Source organism: Herpailurus yagouaroundi, unplaced genomic scaffold, assembly GCF_014898765.1.
Source record: "Herpailurus yagouaroundi ecotype Mexico unplaced genomic scaffold, PumYag 182, whole genome shotgun sequence".
Classification (NCBI taxonomy): Eukaryota; Metazoa; Chordata; class Mammalia; order Carnivora; family Felidae; genus Herpailurus; species Herpailurus yagouaroundi.
Genome location: NW_024412413.1, coordinates 4,365,919 through 4,385,906, shown reverse-complemented (window position 1 = coordinate 4,385,906; position 19,988 = coordinate 4,365,919). Strand labels below are relative to the sequence as shown.

The 19,988-nt window shown below is 39.2% G+C and overlaps 1 protein-coding gene across 8 annotated transcripts in view; it reads right to left on the bottom strand.

Moving 5' to 3' along the window:
- Positions 1 to 19,988, bottom strand: part of SMC1B (structural maintenance of chromosomes 1B) — a 76,175-nt gene that overhangs the window by 10,245 nt on the left and 45,942 nt on the right. For all 8 annotated transcript variants that reach the window (XM_040490563.1, XM_040490566.1, XM_040490569.1 and 5 more), the window contains 6 exons: positions 16,117 to 16,254; positions 15,726 to 15,842; positions 14,245 to 14,351; positions 3,880 to 4,021; positions 2,907 to 3,052; positions 1,464 to 1,617 (listed from right to left, as the gene is read on the bottom strand). In XM_040490563.1, the coding sequence (XP_040346497.1) occupies positions 1,464 to 1,617; positions 2,907 to 3,052; positions 3,880 to 4,021; positions 14,245 to 14,351; positions 15,726 to 15,842; positions 16,117 to 16,254 (804 nt within the window). The remainder of the gene's footprint in view (positions 1 to 1,463; positions 1,618 to 2,906; positions 3,053 to 3,879; positions 4,022 to 14,244; positions 14,352 to 15,725; positions 15,843 to 16,116; positions 16,255 to 19,988) is intronic.

Sequence of the window (19,988 nt, the reverse complement as noted above, 5' to 3'; positions counted from 1 at the left end):
TTTAAAAAGTGAATGCAGGGGCTCCTGGGTGGCTCAGTCAGTTGAGCATCGGACTTTTGATTTTGGCTCAGGTTATGATTCCAGGGTCGTGAGATTGAGCCTCATGTCAGGCTGCTGCTTAAGATTCTCTCTCTCGGGGCACCTGGGTGGCACAGTCGGTTAAGCGTCCGACTTCAGCCAGGTCACGATCTCACGGTCTGTGAATTCGAGCCCCGCGTCAGGCTCTGGGCTGATGGCTCGGAGCCTGGAGCCTGTTTCTGATTCTGTGTCTCCCTCTCTCTCTGCCCCTCCCCCCTTCATGCTCTGTCTCTCTCTGTCCCAAAAATAAATAAACGTTGAAAAAAAAAAAAAAGATTCTTTCTCTCTCTCTCTCTGCCCCTCTCCCCTGCTGGAGCGCTTGCTCTAAAAAATAAATTAAAAAAAAATACTATTTCTCTTTCTAGAGTATAATGACTATTGTTTTTCTGCTCCCATGTACTTCTGCTGTTAACAGACCCCCTCCCTTCTCTCTCTGCATCTACACAAGTGGACCTGTGACCCAGAACGAGCCAGAGTTCTTCCCCAGGATTTTCCCAGCAGAGAGGAGGGGAGAGTTCTCTTTCCCCTCTGGTCAGAACTAGTGGTTACAGCTGTAGCCTTGTGGGGAAGGCCCATTTGGGAGAATAAAGCCAATATATACTGAGCCAGAAAGAGTTCTTGATGGTGTTCAAATTCCTGGACTGAGTCTGGCATGAGATCGCCTCCATTCCAGTCCTGTCCCTTTACTCCCTTTAAAGCCTCTGAACTGGGTTTATGTCATTTGTGGCCTGGAAAGGGCTTTTTCCTTTCCTTACCTCCTGTCTGGAATGTGATCTCTGCTAAAATAGAGAAAAAAGACAAAGACTTGGAGTATAAGGTCGTGAGAAGTAGTCATGTTAGCAAGGACGAAGGACTTCTGGAGTGGAGGGTGGACGGAACAGAGTAGATGTCTGACTGCCGGGCAGAGCAGGGCGGGGAGGAGGTAGGTAGTGGGGAGACCCCAGGGAAGAAAGGGCTCAGAGAGGAATGACCTGAAAGGCAGGACCAGCCGTTTCTGTTGCATCCTGTGGCGAGCTAACCGGAAGACACTCTGTCTGAAGCCACAGCACAGCCTTCCTAACACCACCCCCAGAAGTCGCTAACTCCAGCGGCTCTCACTCTACTCTCGGGTATCTAATGTGTGGGAAAGAAACTGGCCCATCCCGCGGGGGCTCAAAGGACGTGGATGGGCAAGCGATGGAAGAGACGGCACAAGACGCCCAGTCCTCTGTAACGACGATCCTTTTGCCCCTTTTGCCTCCCAGGAGATGTCTCCTCCACTCCTAACGGGGCTCTGGGTGGGGCCAGGGGAACCGTCCGCAGCGCTGGGACTTGGCTAAGCAGCCACCGGGCGTTACACAAGTTCCCCACAGCTGCGTCCATTTTGAAGTCACGTGGTAGAATACCTCCACTTCAACGATGTCGTCCAGCGATCCCAACAAAAGAATTATTTCAAGGTCTTGAACTTTGCAGTCAAGCAGCATATTGTGCTTCTCTAGCCGTTTCTGTTCCAAAGAAGTCTGAATGGTGGCAACTTCTTTTTGCCATTTTCCCACTTCCCTGTAAATACACAGATATGAGAAGTGATTATATTTTACCCATTCGAGCTGTACCAGAGAAGAGAAACGAATGTGTTACAAATAAAACTGCATGGAAAAGATTTTTCCCTAGGAGTGCTGTAAGTTATCGCACTGATGCTGTTATGTAAACTTTAACGCTCTTGAGAAAGGCCATGAATGTAATTAATTTATCCAATGGAACATTTTCAAATAATAAACATAATTACTTTCATCGGACTAGTTTGGCTTTAAAATCTATATAATTTTTCAAGCTGCATTTCTCCCTCAATATAAGCTCTACACTTTAGAGCCTCAAACCAAGAGAAACAATCTTTTAACAAGAGAAATGTCTTACCAGGTAAGACATGACATACCTATGTCCTACAGCCCCTATTAATGTAATGCCTTCTGTCTTAAATGAGGGTTTGGGGGTTTTACCAAGTAAAACAACGTGGTATTTTTAAGAGGTCCCAGAAACAGGACCAAAAAATAAAATAAATGAAGAATTATGTGGTTTTCAAGAATATGATGATAAACAGAGATGTGGTTCTGTTTAAATACAACCATGAAAACAATTCAAGAGTAGATGAACTTTAACTCCACTCAGAAACCTTAGACAAAGAACTTTCTGCTCTATCTCGAAATGCTGAAGGGCTTTGAACAGTGAGGAAAACTGCGCAGTGCCAAGAGTGGAGCAAAAACAGAGCACACGTTTCGTCTGACCACTTACGGCTGAAAAGCAGAAGTCGCTGGGGTGCGACAAGCCACCTGACTCCAAGTGTCCTTGTCACCATCACCACAAACACACATGCTCATCACGTGCCAGGTTCTAAGTGTCCTATGAACAACCCCTCACTGAATCCCGACAACCGTCCGGGGAGGCAGGCACTATGAGATCCCCACGTTAGTATTTCCTTCTGAGGAAAGGCAGGCACAGCGTGTAAGCAGCAGAACCGGGGTACCAACCACACGGGCTGGCTCCAGATCCCCCCCCTGGCCCGCCGTGCGTCCTCACCCAGACGGACTGTAGGAAGACCCTGTACACCAGTGTCAGAGGGACTCAGGGTAAGGGACTCTCTGTTCAGGGCCACGTCTGCATCTGCCAAAAAGAACTATGCATTCTCAACAACTGACCGCCTCTTTTGGTTTTCCCCTAAATGAGAATGTCTGAAAGGTGTGATGTGGGACACATATTCAAATAACAAACTGCCTCTAACAGATTTTAAGTTGGTAGTAAATGTCTTTAAAACTCTGGTTATGGTCCTTTAAGCTGACAAACTTCTTCATTACCTATCAATAGCCAGAACTTTCTTCCGTTCTTCTTCAAGCTGAGCTTGGACCTTCTCCGTGTTGGCATTCTGAGTGACAAATACGTCCTTAAGTTGCTGCCGCTTCGCCATGAGTTCATCCACAATTTGCAGACAAGTTTCTTCAGCCTGAATGAAGATGATTTGCATTGTAGACTTAATTATCTTTTACGTTAACAAGGTCAACAGATCATCTCATCGTCAATAAAGCAAAGCAGTGATTCTGTGTGCTGCTTGAACTTCTATTCCCGAATGTGACCCACTCTTGTTCTACACTTCTTGGAGACTGGTAATTACTACCTGCCTTTGTCCTTCACTTTGGATTCATTCCTCAGCTTGCTACCCTCTGACTCTGTTCCATTGGACGTTGTCCAATGAAAATGTTTTTGCAAAAATGACCTCTTAATTGGCAATTAAGCAGACATCTCCCAGACTTTACCTTTTTGACAACTGTCCTCACTTCCTCCTTCCCGAGCTCCCCCCTCGCTTCACTGTTCCTCAGCATCTACTGCTCTGTCTGGGCGGTGGGGCGGGCTTGGGGGGTTGGGGGGGGTGAGGTCTCAACCATGCACATATGGCTTCAATCTACTCCCATTAACCAGCCTGGGCTTCTCCTGTTCTCCACGTGCCCTTCACCTGCTAGAGTTTGCTATCTAGATCTCACACAGGCAACTCAAGCTCTGTGGGTCCAGACTTTCCTCTCTTTAACTTGCCCCTCTATCCACGAATTGCCCAAATTAGAACTCAGGAGTCCTCAGCGGCACCTACCCCCCACACGCCTCTCCCACTTCAACACCTAATAATTTGTGAACCTGCTGATTTTACTTCCAGTATTTCTCAAACCTGCCCCCTACCCTTCCCGTCACTATGAGAACACTTCAGGAGTCCAACAGTGTTTACGCAATGAAAGAAATCATTTCAATGGCAACGCACGTCAGCCGCCTATAATTAGTTACCTTCTTTAGGTTATCGATGTCTTCTCTGCCTTTTTCGATGGTTTCTTCTAATGTACGGATCTTATTCAGCTTCTTCTTCAGCTGATTGCGACTATATTCAAGTTGAATATTAAGCCGAGTTTTCTGTTTCTCAAATTCTAATCTAGTATAACAGAGTCAAGTGTTACAAGTGGTCAAGAGCCTTTAGTTCCTTATTTTTAATTGTTATCGTGGAAAATTTTTAAAAAACTACAAAAGTAGAAGGAATACTATAGTGAATCCTGTTTCATCTAGAACTCTACTGGGCACTGCTCTCCAGCACTGGGTTATTTGAAGCACATTTCAGACATCATATCATTTCATTTGTCAACATTTTGGTACGTGTCTCTGAAAGTGAAGTGACCATTAGAACAAAACCACAAACTACTATAGATAGAGCTGATGACAATTCCTTAATATTAAATTGTGATCACTGCCAGATTTCCTGAGTCTCATTAAAAAAAACAACAACTGGTTTGTTTGAATCAGAATTCATACATTGCATATGATACATGTTTCTTCAATCTTTTATTATTATCTCCCTCCCTCCCTTCCTCTTTAAGTGACAATTTATGTGCTTATTCTTGCTTATTTAGTCAGTCTTTGCAAATGGCTAGTCGTCCACAAACTCCAAACTTGGGAACTAAAGAACATGTTCCTTCCTGAAGCACTTCCTACTTTGCCAGCTTCACAGACTCCTCGTAAAGAATTCCAAGACCAACCGTAGCTCATTCTTCCCATCCTGTCTCCCTCACATACCCTAACAGCAACATTCAATCCAGAAACCTTTTACAGCACTGTTATCAGAGATTGTGCTAGATCCTGCTGATACACAGACCACAACAAGAACAGGAATGATAAAAACCGAGTGCTATTCCATGAGAGGTTACTACATGCCAGCCGCTGTTACAAACACCTTGATGTGATTTAACTCACTTAAGTCCTATGACTCTCTGAGGTGGGTGGTAGTACTATCCCTGTTTACGATGAGGACGAGCAGACCAAGGCAGAGCCAAGTTTCCTGCCCAAGGCTACCCGGTCAGGACATGGTGGAACCAGGCGTGACACCCTCGGAGGCTCTGCTCTTAGCCGCTGACAATAGCGCCTGTGGTGGTTAAGAACAAACCCCCGAAGGACTTATTTCTGCTGCAGACTCGTATGCAGACCACATATGAGTGAGACACTTCTTCACTGGCTCTGGACACCACACTACTCCAGCTTTCCTCTCCCCTCACTGGCTGCTCCTTTAATAGTTTCTGGTGATCCCACCCAGGCACGTGGCTTTAAGTGCCATCCGCATACAGACCCAGACTTTATACCTCTCCCCGCACCTCTCCCATGAACTCCTAGCCTGGACATTCAACTGCCTACTCCACATTTTCAGTCGGATGTCAGAGGCATCCCAGGTACATAATAGATAAGCTACTGGAGGTAACGAGAGATTTTAGCAAACTTATCATATGTTACATCGATCTAAACGTCGATAGCATGTTTCTACACCAGTAGAAACCAACTAGAAATACAGCATAAAAAGAAATACTATTCATAAGAGAAAAAAAAAAACCTCTAAAATACCGAGGAAGTAAATTATGATAACACAAGATCTCAATGGAAAAGAAAACTTTAAAATTCTAATAAAGAATATAGATGATTAGAATAAATGAAGAGTCATACTATGTTCTTAGATGAGAGGACTTGATATTTTGAAGATGTTCTCCCCGAATATATAATCAGAACCAGAATCTCAATCAGAATTCCAGTTGGATTTTTATGAGAAATTCAATAAACAGTAGTAGACATAATTCTTTAGAAAGATAATCTACTGAAGTTCAAGCAGACTTCAGAAAAAAAGAATATGACAGGGATAAAGAGGGGGGCATTTTACAAGGATAAAGGGATTAATTCAGCAAAAAGACCTAATGATCCCAAATATGTATAGACCTAATCACAAGGCTTTAAAATACATAAAGTTGGGGCGCCTGGATGGCTCAGTCGGTTAAGCGTCCGACTTTGGCTCAGGTCATGATCTCGCGGTTTGTGAGTTCGAGCCCTGCATTGAGCTTTGTGTTGACAGCTCAGAGCCTGGAGCCTGCTTTGGATTCTGTGTCTCGCTCGCTCTCTGCCCCTCCCCTGCTCACGCTCTGTCTCGGTCTCAAAAATAAATAAGACATTAAAAAAATTTAAATTAAAATAAAGTAAACTCACACCACCAGAAGAAGAAATGGACAGATCCAAAAGTACACTTGGAAATTTCAACACCCCTCTCAGTGTTTGCTGAACAACCAGGCAGCGGACCAGTAAGTTACAGAGAGGATTCGAGTGACTAGATTTAACTGCCACCGAGAGAATACTCCACCCACCCCCCAGCAGGTGTCTATTAAACAACACACTTCTGAACCCCAGAAGGGTCTTTGGAAGAAATCACATGGGACGTTCGAAAATATTTTGAATGGGATGAGACTGAAAACACAACATACCAGAAGTAGTGGGATGCAGTATAAGCAATAGTTGCAAGGAAAGATACAGTTCGAAATACTTATATTAGAAAATAATGCTTATGTACCAAAATAAGTAGAAGGAAGAAAATAATAAAGGTGAGAACAGAAATCAACAACATAGACAAACCACAGAGAAAACCAACGAAGCCAAGAGCTGCTCTTAGAAAGGATCAATAAAACTAATACACCTCTAGCTAGGAATCAAGAAGAAAAGAAAGACGATAAATCACCAATATCAGAAATAAAAGAGATGATATCAGTACAGTTCCTACAGGCATTAAAAAAGATAAAAAGTGATTATTATTAATAATAATGTTATTATGTTAATATTATTTATGTTATTATGTTATGTTATTATGTTATGTTAATATTATTTATGTTATGTTATTTGTGTTAATAAATTTGACAACCTGGGTGAAACACATAAATTCCTTGAAAGAAATAAACTACTAGAACCCATTCAAGGAAAAAAAAATACCCTGACTAGCCCTACATCTATTAGGAAAACTGAATTTGTAACTAAAAACTTTCCCACGAAGAAAGGTAGGTGGCCTCAGTGGCTTCACTGGTAAATTTCACCAAACTTTTAGGAGAGAAGTCATCTAATTCTACAAAAACCCTTCCAGAAAAAACAAGAGGAGAGAACAATTCTTGATTCATTTTATGGGTTTGGCATTAGGCATTACCCTGATACAAAAACATGACAAAGATATTCCAAGAAAAAAAAAATATGTATACCAATACACTCATGAATGTAGATGCAAAAATCCTTAACAAAATTTTAGCAAATCAGATCCAAAAATATTTGAAAAGGATACAGTAGAGTACAACTGAGTCGGGTTTATCCTAGGTATATCAAGTTGGTTTAACATTCTAAAATCAATCAGTATAATTTACTACATTAATAAACAACAAAAAACCCCAACCATGTAATCATCTCAAAAGACGACAGAAAAAGTATCTATTCATGATGAAACATTTAAGCAAACTACAAATAGAAAGGAACTATCTCAATCTGCTAAAGGGCACCTTAAAATTAAAACCATATCTAACTGTGAAAGACTGAATGCTCTGCCCCTAAGACTGGGACTAAGGCAGGATGTCTGCTCTCAACACTTTTACTTACTCGACATCGTACTGGACGTTCTAGCTAGTGCAGTAAGACAAGAGAAAGGAATATAAGGCACACTCATTGGAAAAGAAGAAATAAAATTATTTTTACTGAAATATGATCATTTATATAAATAATCCCAAGGAATCTATAAAAAGAGCTCCTAGAACTAATAAGTTTAGCAAAGTTGTAGTATACAAGGTCAATTTATAAAAACCAATCTTATTTCAATATACTACCAACAATCTATTTGAAATTGATAATTAAAAACAGTTCTATTTATAATAGCATAAAAATATAAGGTACTTAAAATTGAACAAAATATGAATAAAATTTGTACACTGAACACTAAAGAACATTAATGAGAGAAGTTAAGGAAAATCTACATAAGTGAAGACGGTGACTATTCATGCATTAGCATTAAAACATGTCAATTCTTCCCAAATTGATTTATAGATTTATAAAGTCCCAATCAAAATCCCAGCAGACTTTTACGAGCAACTGAAAAGCTGATCCTAAAATGTACATGGAAATGCAAAGGACACAGAATAGGCAGGGGCTTGACCTGCTTTGTCCACTGTTGTAGTGTCAGTGCCTAGAAGAGTGCCTAACTCATGGGAGGCTTACATTAAATAGGTGTTGAATAAATGAATGGACTATGAATTATAGAGAATAAAATTAAAGGAATGGGCCAAAATATTGATAGTTTTTTATTTCTAGACAATGGGATGATGACTGATATTTTTTAAAAGTCTTTTCTATGTTCTCTAGGAGGTACATATTACTTTTGTATTTAAAAATTATATTTGATTATATGAAAAACCCACAACTAACATTATACTCAATGGGAATAAACTGAGAGCTTTTCCCCTAAGGTCAGGAACAAGACAAGATGTCCATTCTCACCACTTTTATTCAACATAATATTGGAAGTCCTAGCTATAGCAACCAGACAAGAAAAAGGCATAAAAGACATCCAGGCACCTGGTTAAGTGTCCAACTCTTGATATTGGTTCAAGTCATGATCAGCTCATGGTTCGTGGGATCAAGCCCTGCATCAGGCTCTGTGCTGACAGCACAGGGCCTGCCTGGGATTCTCTCTCTCCCTCCCTCTCTGTGCCCCTCCCCCACTTCTCACATGCGTGTGCATGCTCTCTATCAAAATAAATAAACATTTAAAAAATTAAAAAAAAAAAAAAGTGGGGGACCTGGGTGGATCAATCAGTTGAGCATCTGACTTGGGCTCAGGTCATGATCTTACAGTTCGTGGGTTGGAGTCCCTCATCAGGCTCCATTGCTGACAGCTCAGAGCCTGGAGCCTGCTTTGGATTCTGTGTCTCCCTCTCTGTCCCTCCCCTGCTTGTGCACTCTTTCTCTCTCAAAAATAAATAAACATTTAAAAACATTTTTAAAGAAATAAAACGCACCCAAATTGGTACTGAAGAAATAATACTTTCATTATTTACAGATGACATGCTAGCATATATAGAAAACCCTGAAGACTCCACCAAACAACTACTAGAACTGATAAATAAATTCAGTAAGGCTGCAGGACACAAAACCAATATACAGAAATCCATTGCATTTCTATACACTAATAATGAAGCATCAGAAAGAGAAATTATGAAAACAATCCCATTTACAATTGCATCAAAAATAACAAAATGCCTAGGAATAAACTAGGAATTAACCAAAGGGGTGAAAGACCTATACTCTGAAAACTATAAAACACTGAAGACAATACAAAGAAATGGAAAGACATCCCATGTTCATGGACTGGAAGAACAAATATTGTTAAAATGTCTGTACTACCCTAAGCAATCTACATATTTAATGCAATTGCTACCAAAATACCAATAACACTTTTCACAGAACTAGAACAAACAATCCTACAATTTGTCTGGAACCACAAAAGACCCTGAAGAGCCAAAGCAATCTTAAAAACATAAAACTGCAGATATCACAACTCCATATTTCAAATTATACTATAAAGCAGTAATCGAAACAGTATGGTACAAGCACAGAAACAGACACACAGATCAAAGGAATGGAATAGAAAACCCAGAAAAAACCCACGATATGGTCAATTAATCTTTGACAAAGGAGGCAAGGCTATACAAGGGGAAAAGGACAGTCCCTTCAACAAATGGCGCTGGGAGAACGGGACGGCTCCATGCAAAAGAATGAAACTGGGCCACTTTCTTTCACCATACACAAAAATAACCTCAAAATGGATTAAAGACCTAGATATGAGACCAGAAACCATAAAAATCCTAGAATAGAGGACAGGCAGTAATGTCTCTGACATTGGCCAGAACAACTTTTTTCTACATATGTCTCCTGAGGCAAGAAAAATAAAAGCAAAAATAAACTATTGGGACTACATCAAAATAAAAAGCTTCTGCACAGCAAAGGAAACAACCAACATAACTAAAAGGCAACCTACAGAATAAGATACTTGCAAATGACATATTTGACAAAGGGTAGTATCTAAAATATATAAAGAACTTATACCACTCACCCAAGAAACAAAACACCCAAAAAACAAATAATCCATTTAAAAATGAACAGAAGACATGAACAGACATTTCCCCAAAGGAGACATATAGATGGCCAACAGACACTTGAAAAGATGCTCCACATCACTCGTCATCAGGGAAATACAAATCACAGCGAGTTATCACCTCACACCTATCACAATGGCTAAAATAAAAAAAAAAAAAAAATGCAAGAAAAAACAGGTGCGGGTGAGGGTGTGTAGAAAAAGGAACCTTCATGCACTGTTAGTGGGAATGCAAACTGGTGCAGCCACTGTGGAAAACACAATAGAGGTTCATTTTTAAAAATTTAAAAATAGAACTACCCTACAGTCCAGTAATCACACTACTGGGTATTTACCCTAAGAATATGAAAACACTAATTCAAAAGAATATATGCATCCCTATGTTTACAGCAGACTTACAATAGCTAAACTTTGGAAGCAGCCCAAGTGTCCATCAACAGAGGAATGGATAGAGAAGATGCAGTATGTATATACAATGGAATATTAGTCATAAAAAAGAATGAAATCTTGCCATTTGCAATGACCTGAATGGAGCTACTTACAGAGTATTATGCTAAGCAAAATAAGTCAGTCAGAGAAAGACAAATACAAAACAAATGAACAAAGGAAAAGAAAAGAGGCAAAGCAAAAAACAGACTCTTAACTAGAGAACAAGTACATGGTTACCATAGGGGAGGTGGGTGGGAGATATGTGGAATAGGTAAAGAGGATTAAGGGTAAGTACCCTTATCTTGATGAGCATATGGTGTAACACATAGAGCTGCTGAATCACTATATTGTATACCTGGAACTACTATAACACTGCATGTTAACTACACAGGAAATAAAAAACTTTTACAAATAAGTAAAAATAAAAATTATATTTGGTTTTTGGTCTATGTGAGATGATGGATGTTACCTAAACTTATTGCGGTAACAATTTTACAATGCATGTAACTCCGACCATTATGCTATACACCTTAAACTTAACACAGTGATGCGTGTCAATTTTATCTCAATAAAACTGAAAAAAAGAGAAGTACCTAATACAAAATAAACCAATCATCTAGATGAGTGTAAGTCTAGACCTTAAATAATCTGCAATCATAAATGCTTTTGCGTTTCCTGTTTCTGCATGACTTTGACTACTTTTAAACATAAAATGATTACACCCCTTGGGCAAAGGGACTGTCCTCTGACTTACGGTACAACCTTGTCATTGTCACTATTGTATCCTTAAATTCAGAATTTATAGTCCTATTGCCAAAACAATCACATTTGAATAGATAATACATGGATGTGGTACAAAATTAAAAAGGTGCAAGAATACACAAAAAGTAAAATATCTCTCTCCCACCTTGTCAGTCTTCTCAGAGGCAACCACTCTTTACGATTTCTAAACATATATGTGTACATATGTTCTCCCCCAGATTGTCATTTGTCTTGATTTTCTTCATGGTACTGTTGCCATGCAAAACATCTTTATTTCTATACCTTTGCATTTTATCCTTTCCTTTATGGTTCCCGGTGTTTAAATCATACTGAAAGACCTTCTCTAATCTGAGATTATTTTTGAAAATTCTCTTATGGCTTATCCTAGTATTTTTAGGCCTTCATTTTATTTACTAGAATGTTTGGCATTGATCTGGGTCTGAAGAATGAGACAGGGACCCAAGTATGTTTTTCCAGGTTGGAAACACATGTATCCCAACATGATTTACTGGAAAAGTATATTTTTTCTCTACTTATATGAAATGCCAGCTTTATATTAACTTGAGTTTCCCTTATACATCTGGACTCTATTTGTGAGCAAGTACCTCAAGATTTTAATTAATCCAACTTTATACATGTTTTCAAATCTGGGAGTCCTAGTCCTTTCTCATTACCCTTTTCAGATTTTTTCTTAGCTAGTTCTGAATGTGAACTCTAGAATCAGCTTACCCAGTTTTTGTTTTTTTTTTTTTTAAAACCTTGTCCATACATGTGTTGAGATGAAATTATGGCTTAAATTAGGGAGAACCAACTTCTTTATAATACTGAGTCTTCCTATGAAAGAACTAGTATGCCTTTCCTTTCTTTTTTTTCTTTCTTTCCTTTGTTTCCATTTATTTATTTTTGAGAGACAGAGACAGAGCACAAGTGGGGGAGGGGCAGAGATAGAAGGAGACAGAATCCGAAGCAGGTTCCAGGCTCCTAGCTGTCAGCACAGAGCCCAATGCGGGGCTCGAACTCACGAACTGTGATATCATGACCTGAGCCGAAGTCGGACGCTTAACTGACTGAGCCACCCAGGTGCCCCTGCCTTTTCTTTTTATTCAACTTTATTATTTCTCTGTCTTGTTTAAATTTCTTTTTTTAAAAAAGCTTATTTAGTTTTCAGAGGGGTGAGGGGCAGGGAGAGAGAGAGTGGAGAGAGAGAGGGAGAGGGGGAGAGAAAATCCTAAGCAGGCTTCCACACTGCCAGCACAGAGCCCAATGCGGGGCTCAAACCCACGAATTGGGAGATCGTGACCTGAGCCGAAATCAAGATTCGGACACTGACTGAGCCACCCAGGTGCCCCTAAAAGTTTCCTTATATACTTTCACATTTAGTAGCTTTATTCCCAAGTACCAAGTATTTTACACCTTTTTCCTAACATAATTGAGATATTTTCTCCCTACACATTGTCTCCCTGGTAGTTTCTATCTAGAAAGGCTACTAATTTTAAAATTAATTTTTAATCTAAAATTTTCAGATTAATATTTGTATTCAGGCACATTACTGAATGCTTTTTTGTTTCTAACAGTTTTCTAGGAATTTCAATTTCTAATTTGTTTTCTAGGAATTTCTAGATATATATCATATAACCTGCCAACAGTGGAAGTTTTGTTTCCTCCTTTGCAAATGTTTATGCCTTATTTATATATCTTGTCTAACTCTACTGACTATTATTTCTAGGAGCACATTAGGTAACGGTGATACTGAATATTCTTCTCATTTCTAATTTTACTAGGAATACTTCTAGTGTTTTCCAACGTTACTCATGAAAACATAATGCTGATTTAGGATGAGGTATATTTTCTCATATTACAGATACCTACTCACATTGTAAGAATTTCAAATCAAGAATGGATGCTGAATTCTGTCTAGTTCTCTTAGTCATTTCTAGAGTTGGTTGATTTTTTTCCCCTTTGATCATTAATATGGCAAATTATAGCAATAATCCCTGATACGGAACCATCCTTTTATTTCCAGAATGAAATCTACACTGATAATGGTGGAATATTTTGCTGTTGTTGTTGCACTGCTTGTTTCCTTTTAAAACTTATTTGGTTATTTACAGGTAGGAATGATTGAGATGTGTATGTACATACCTTTTTTGGATTTTTTGCATCAACATTACTCAATATTATATTATGTTCATTTAATAAAAAGATGTTCATTTAATAAAACTTCCTCTTCTATACCATGAAGAAGTTTAAATATTGAACATTCGTTTAAATGTTAAATGTTGAAGTTCCTTATGCCTTTAAAGTTTGCTGGGATGATTCATTTGTGAAACCATACATGCCTGGTGAATTTGGGGAAGGGTGTGGTGGGCAGAAAGCTTTTTTACTTTCCTTTCTTATGGTAACTGACTTCCTCAGATTTTTCTATCCTGGTAATATGTTATTTCTTGAAAATTACAAATTTTATCCATATACACGGATATTTATAGAGAAATAAGTAAATTACTGCCTTATTATTCTTTTAATAACTACTATGTTTGTGTAAGTATATCCTCATTCTCTTATTTCTTATATTTATGCTTTCTCTCTTTAAAACGTTACTGAATAGGGGCGCCTGGGTGGCTCGGTCAGCTGAGCTACCGACTTAGGCTCAGGTCCTGATCTCGCGGTTCGTGGGTTCGAGCCCCGCGTCGGGCTCTGTGCTGACAGCTCGGAGCCTGGAGCCTGGAGCCTGCATCGGATTCTGTGTCTCCCTCTCTCTCTGCCCCTCCCCCACTCATGCTCTGTCTCTCTCTGTCAGAAATAAACATTAAAAAAAAAGTTACTGAATAAAAGAATTCTATCTCTATAAGAATATGAATGTTTACTAGATATTTCTTGATGAACTGAAATAAAGATTCGTTCAGCCACAATTCCCTTAAATTAAGAAATAATAGTTACGTTTATATATGTGTAAGTTGCTTACTAACATCTTCTGATAAAAATACCTTTTTTGATCAATTTCTTGTTGCTGTTTAACATGTTTCTTCTCAAATTCACGAATATTTTCCACACCAATTTCTTCACAGAAGTGTTGGAAAATATCATCTTCAACCTTTTAAATTATTTCAAAACAACTGGTTTACTAATTAATTTTTAGAAAGTATATAGACAATGCTTAAATCTAAATTCTTCCCACCAAGAACTTCCTGGATTAGGCTAAATACTAATCTGAAAAGCATTATTGTACTCTGAGGAGCCAGTGATTTCTTTCTCTTTAACTCCACAAACGACACCCATCTATTTTCAAATTTCTTACTCTAAAAACTAAATAAGAAAGCTCATAATTGGCCTTATTAACGGTTTTGGCTTTATGAAGTGTTTAACAAAATCAGAAATATTTCCTTTACGTTAGCTACACCATAATATAACATTCTACATAAATAAATAAAATATTCTTTCTATGTAAGTAATGCTATAGAGTCTTGGGCAATAGAAGCCATGAAGACTGGAACATTGAATTAAGACTCAGAAAGATCTGGAAATCCCAACAAAATAACATTTAACCTCAATATCTTTAAAGCCCTGCATTTATTTATGTACAATTACAGGATAAGAGAAACTTGTTGTTTTAAACAGCAGGACATGTTAAAAACTTTCAGGTTTTAGTTGAATATAAATTAAGCATGAATGTGATATCATTCATGCAGTGGTAAGTCATAATTTACATAACTAGATAATCAAAACTATGGAGAGTTATAGTTCTATGTGTTGAGTCCCATGGTACTCTGTAGAGGTCAGACGATATTTTGGCCTTAAACTTTGTTCTGGGCGTTGATAAACAACAGAGAGCCCAGGGGATGGCTGCCAGAGCTGGTCTGAAATCCACGGTCAACATACATGATTAAAGCATTAGGGGTACTTAACCTGGAAAAAAGCTAATTAAAGTAACATAAGTGTGGTTTCAAAACCTGTGACACGAGGCAGAACCAAAGCAATGAGTGGAAGTTACTCAGCGATGGTGTGACAGACAACTTCCTCAGGATTAGACAGGATCAACAGCGGCATGAACTGAGCCACAAAGTTCCTGTCATGTTACCAGCAGAGGCTAGATGACCAGATCTTTGTTGCCCCAGAGGCAAGCACTGTGCCTGGGATATACAACAAACGTTCAAGAAATAATTACTGAGGGAAGAAGCAACTTTAAAAACGAATCTGAATGAAAAGTTTTCTTTCTTTCTTGCCGTTAAGGGCAGTGGGGGAAGAAAAAGGCCCTCATTTTTACAATGGGCAAGGAGAAGAGAGCACTGGTCATGACCTCTCGAGAGGTGCTGCAGCGGTTCTCCAAAGCCGCAAACTCATTTGGCAGACCAATAAAACCAGGCACTTGTCGAACCGCTTTAGTGTATGTGCAAGAAGCCCTAAATCCGCTATCTGGTTGAGAACTCTACTTGATATGCCAATCGGTCATAAATACACGATGCGTGACCTTGTCTATCTCCTCTTGAAATTCTTCGATTCGTTGTTGCCGTTCTTTCACACCTTCACTCAACATAGTACATTGAGACTCAATGTTCAGCAGCTCACTCTGTAGCTGAGATTGCTCCTAATTACGAAAGAGAAAATTTTCTTTTTAAAATAGCGGTTTTAGCTTTAGATGGTGAAGCAAAAAAAGGTGACAGGAATCTTTTGGAATAAAAAGGGAATCCATGAGATAAGGTAACTGCAGGCACACCTGTATATCCAGATTAACAACCATACAAATATAATCTCAATCATGGGATAAAGTGTAGAAATTACATGGTGTTATAGATATAGAATTCCTGAAATTCTCTGTCCTGGTTCTAATCTCCACCAAGTTTTATGTAAGCCCATATTACCCGGTAAAAAGCAGCAAGTTGCTTCTTTTTAATCATCTCTAGTTCACTCTGGGAATATTTGAGTCGTGTATGAGTTCCTTGTACTAGAGTCTGTATTTGTTTCAAGTCAGCTTCCTTGCGAAGTATCTTCATGAGATCCTAACAAGGGAGAGAAACATGAGAACATTTTATAAGAGAACAGCACTTTCATTTACCAGTGATCTCACTGGAATAATTCACTGATTTTTATATATAACCACACCCACACCCCACCTTCCCTTCTTCCCTCTTTAAAATTTATTTATTTGAGAGAGAGGGAGAAAGAGAGAGAGAGAGAGCCAGCAGAGGGGAGCAGAGAGACAGAGAGGGAGAGAGAGAGAATCCCAAGCAGGCTCCACACCAGCAGGGCTGAGCCCGATGCTGGGCTCAAACTCACCAACAGTGAGACTGTGACCTGAGCCAAAATCAAGAGTCAGACGCTTAACCGATGGAGCCCCCCAGGCACTCCCCATCTTCCCTCCTTCTGATAAGAGACTGGCAACTAAGTACACAAGCCATTCGGAGTGCCCACGATGCCCTACGACAAGCACCCTCAAAAACTAACGCACTTCCGAACAGGAAACAGAAATGAAAAACGAGGAATGGGAAGCGTGTGTTCCATACAAGGCACGTAAGCGGCTGAAATGGAATCAGCCTTGCTTTTAGCGCATCCCCTTCCTCCTTCGCCCACCCTATTACGCAACCAGATTAACTTCCTAGTGTATGTCCTTCTGTATTTTCCTCCTAGTCTTTACATGAATACATGCGTACACGGAGTCACTTGTTTTACAAGTTTAGAATCACGTTGCATATGTGTTTCTGCCTCCTGTTTTTCTCGGTTACTCACAAAAGGCAATTGATAAAGCTCTGGATCAATCCTTTCAATGGCTGTGTATTATTCCAGAGCGTACCTGTACCAAAATTGTCCAACTGTTCTCTTAATGATGGGCTGGGTTTCTGCCACTGCCAGCAGCTGCAACAACATACCATTAAGTGTTCACGTTTTCATTTCCATGCAATAGATCCTCAGGGTGCGACCAAGGGGTCAAATGTATTCACGTGTTTAACAGCAGCTACCGCTGCTTTGCCAAAGGCTAGGACTCTCCTTTCCATAAATAACGGAGGAGTACATGTCTCTTTACTTCTCCTCCAGCATTTATATATATTTCCAAGCCTTACGGATAGGTATGAAGTAATCTGAACTTGCTTTGTATTCCCTTGAGTGCTATATTCCATACTGAGCATTTTTCATGTTTATTGGCCAATGGACAACTTCTTTCCACAAACTGTCTAATCTTATCCTTTCCCCAGATGTTCTATCATGTCTTTTTCATGTCAACTTGGAAAGAACTCTTTGATAAGCAGAGAACCTAGTCTTCATTTTAAACTTAAAAAACTGTATACGACGGGTTTTATCCTCATTTAACTTTTTTACATTCAGGCTTTTCATCTGGAATTTATTTTTGTGTTATAACACGGGGCATAGCATTACTTTCTCTAGATATGCCAATACCATTTACTAAATCATCTATCCTTTTCCCACCAAACTGAAACATCATCTTTGTTGTACACTAAGTCGTCAGTATACTGGGAGTATTTCTGGAATTCCTCTTCTGTTTCATTAATCTGTCCATCCCTATGTCAATAATGCATCAGCTTGACTGCAATGGCTTCTCATGGTATTCTGTACACCAGCAAGAGAAGTTCTACCTTCCCCACTTTTGTCACATATTTTCTTTTACTAATCTTAGGGAATTCTTCATTTGTAAAAATTAGAACGTCATTTTATCAAGTTAAAAAGTCCTCAATAAGGGGCACCTGGGTGGTTCAGATAGTTAAGCGTCTGACTTCAGCTCACGTCATGATCTTGTGGTTTGTGGATTTGAGCCCCGCATTGGGCTCTGGGCTGACAGCTCAGAGCCTGGAGCCTGCTTCGAATTGTGTGTGTGTCTCTCTCTCTGCCCCTCTCCTGCTCACCTCTGCCCCCCTCTCTCTAAGATAAGTAACATTTCAAAAAGTTTAAAAAGAGATTCTATGTTTATTTTTTTTTTTTTTTAAATTTTTTTTTCAACGTTTATTTATTTTTGGGACAGAGAGAGACAGAGCATGAACGGGGGAGGGGCAGAGAGAGAGGGACACAGAATCGGAAACAGGCTCCAGGCTCTGAGCCATCAGCCCAGCGCCTGACGCGGGGCTCGAACTCCCGGACCGCGAGATCGTGACCTGGCTGAAGTCGGACACTCAACCGACTGCGCCACCCAGGCGCCCCTAAAAAGAGATTCTATGTTTAAAAAAATCCTCAATAACATTAAAATTTCTGTTTCAATTTTTGAGAGCGAGCAAGCAAGCATGAATGGGGGAGGGGCAGAGAGAAAGGGAGACACAGAATCTGAAGCAGGCTCCAGGCTCCTAGCTCTCAGCACAGAGCCCGATGCGGGGCTCGAACTCACAAACCTGTGAGATCGTGACCTGAGCTGAAGTCGGATGCTTAACCAACTGAGCCACCCAGGCACCCCTCCTCAATATTTTAATTAAAATTGTATTTAGTTTTATATTAATTAGAAGATTTCTAACCCAAGAATATAGTACGCCTTTCCTCTTTGTGTTTTTCATTAAGATTTATTTTCTAGAAAAATTTTTTAATCTTTATTTATTTGAGAGAGAGAGAGAGAGAGAGAGAGAGAGCGAGAGCGAGCACAAGTTGGGAAGGGGCAGAGACAGAGAGGGAGAGAGAACTCCAAGCAGGCTCTGTGCTGTTCACGCAGAGACCAACATGGAACTTGAACCCATGAACCCTGAGATCATAGCCTGAGCTAAGATGGAGAGTAGGACGCTTAACCGACTGAGCCACCCAGGTGCCACCCAGGTGCCCCAGTTACTGTGTCTTTAGGTTTACAGTTATTCCTATTGTGAGAATCTTTTCCCACTTTTAGATGTTTTTTGATAATCCAGAGAAAAACTAGAGTTTTGTTTATCTACATAGCCCTCCCATTAGCTTATTAAATCTAGTAGTTTCAAAACTATAATCCTATTATCAGCAAAAAGTTAGTTTTTTTCTTTTCAAAGACTTATACAAATTTCATTTGTGCCTAACTATATTTACCATAATTTCCAAGACCACATTATATAATAATGTTGATACTAGATATCTCAGTCTACTTCCTAATTTTAACACGGCTTTAATGTTTCACCATTTAAGCAATTACACCTGTTAGGTTTGGGTAAAAGCTATTTATTTAAATCATTTCCACCATTTACTCTTTTAGTTAGCACTTTAATTAGAGCTACCTGCTGAACTTTACCAAATACATTTTTACATATAATGATATGATTTTTCTCCTGCCTTCGATTTGTTATTATAATGGATTATGTTGATTGATCACTTAATATTGAATTGCCCATGTTTTCCTGGAACAAATGCTATTCAGGCAGATGTATTTTTCTGTTACTACATTACTGAATTCTCTATATTGATATTTAATTTGAGAATTATGCATTTATATTCATAGCAGAAGTCATTTCCCAGTTTTATTTTTTTGTATTATCTTCATAATATTTGAAGTTTAAGTTATGCTAACTTTATAAAATAAGCTGGCAAGTTTCCGTCCTTTTCTATAATCTAGAATGCCTTAGTGAAGATTAGAATTATATTAGAAGTCACCTGGAAACCCACGAGGCCCAGAATCCTTGTTTCAATTGTGGTGAAACACATAGAACATTCACCATGTTTCCCATTTTCAAGTGTGCAGTTCAGTGGTGTCTAAGTTGCATGTCTGTTGTTGTGTGGCCCTTCTCCAGAAGTCTTTTCATCTTGTAAAACTAAGACTTTTGCCCACTGAAGAACTTTATGCTCA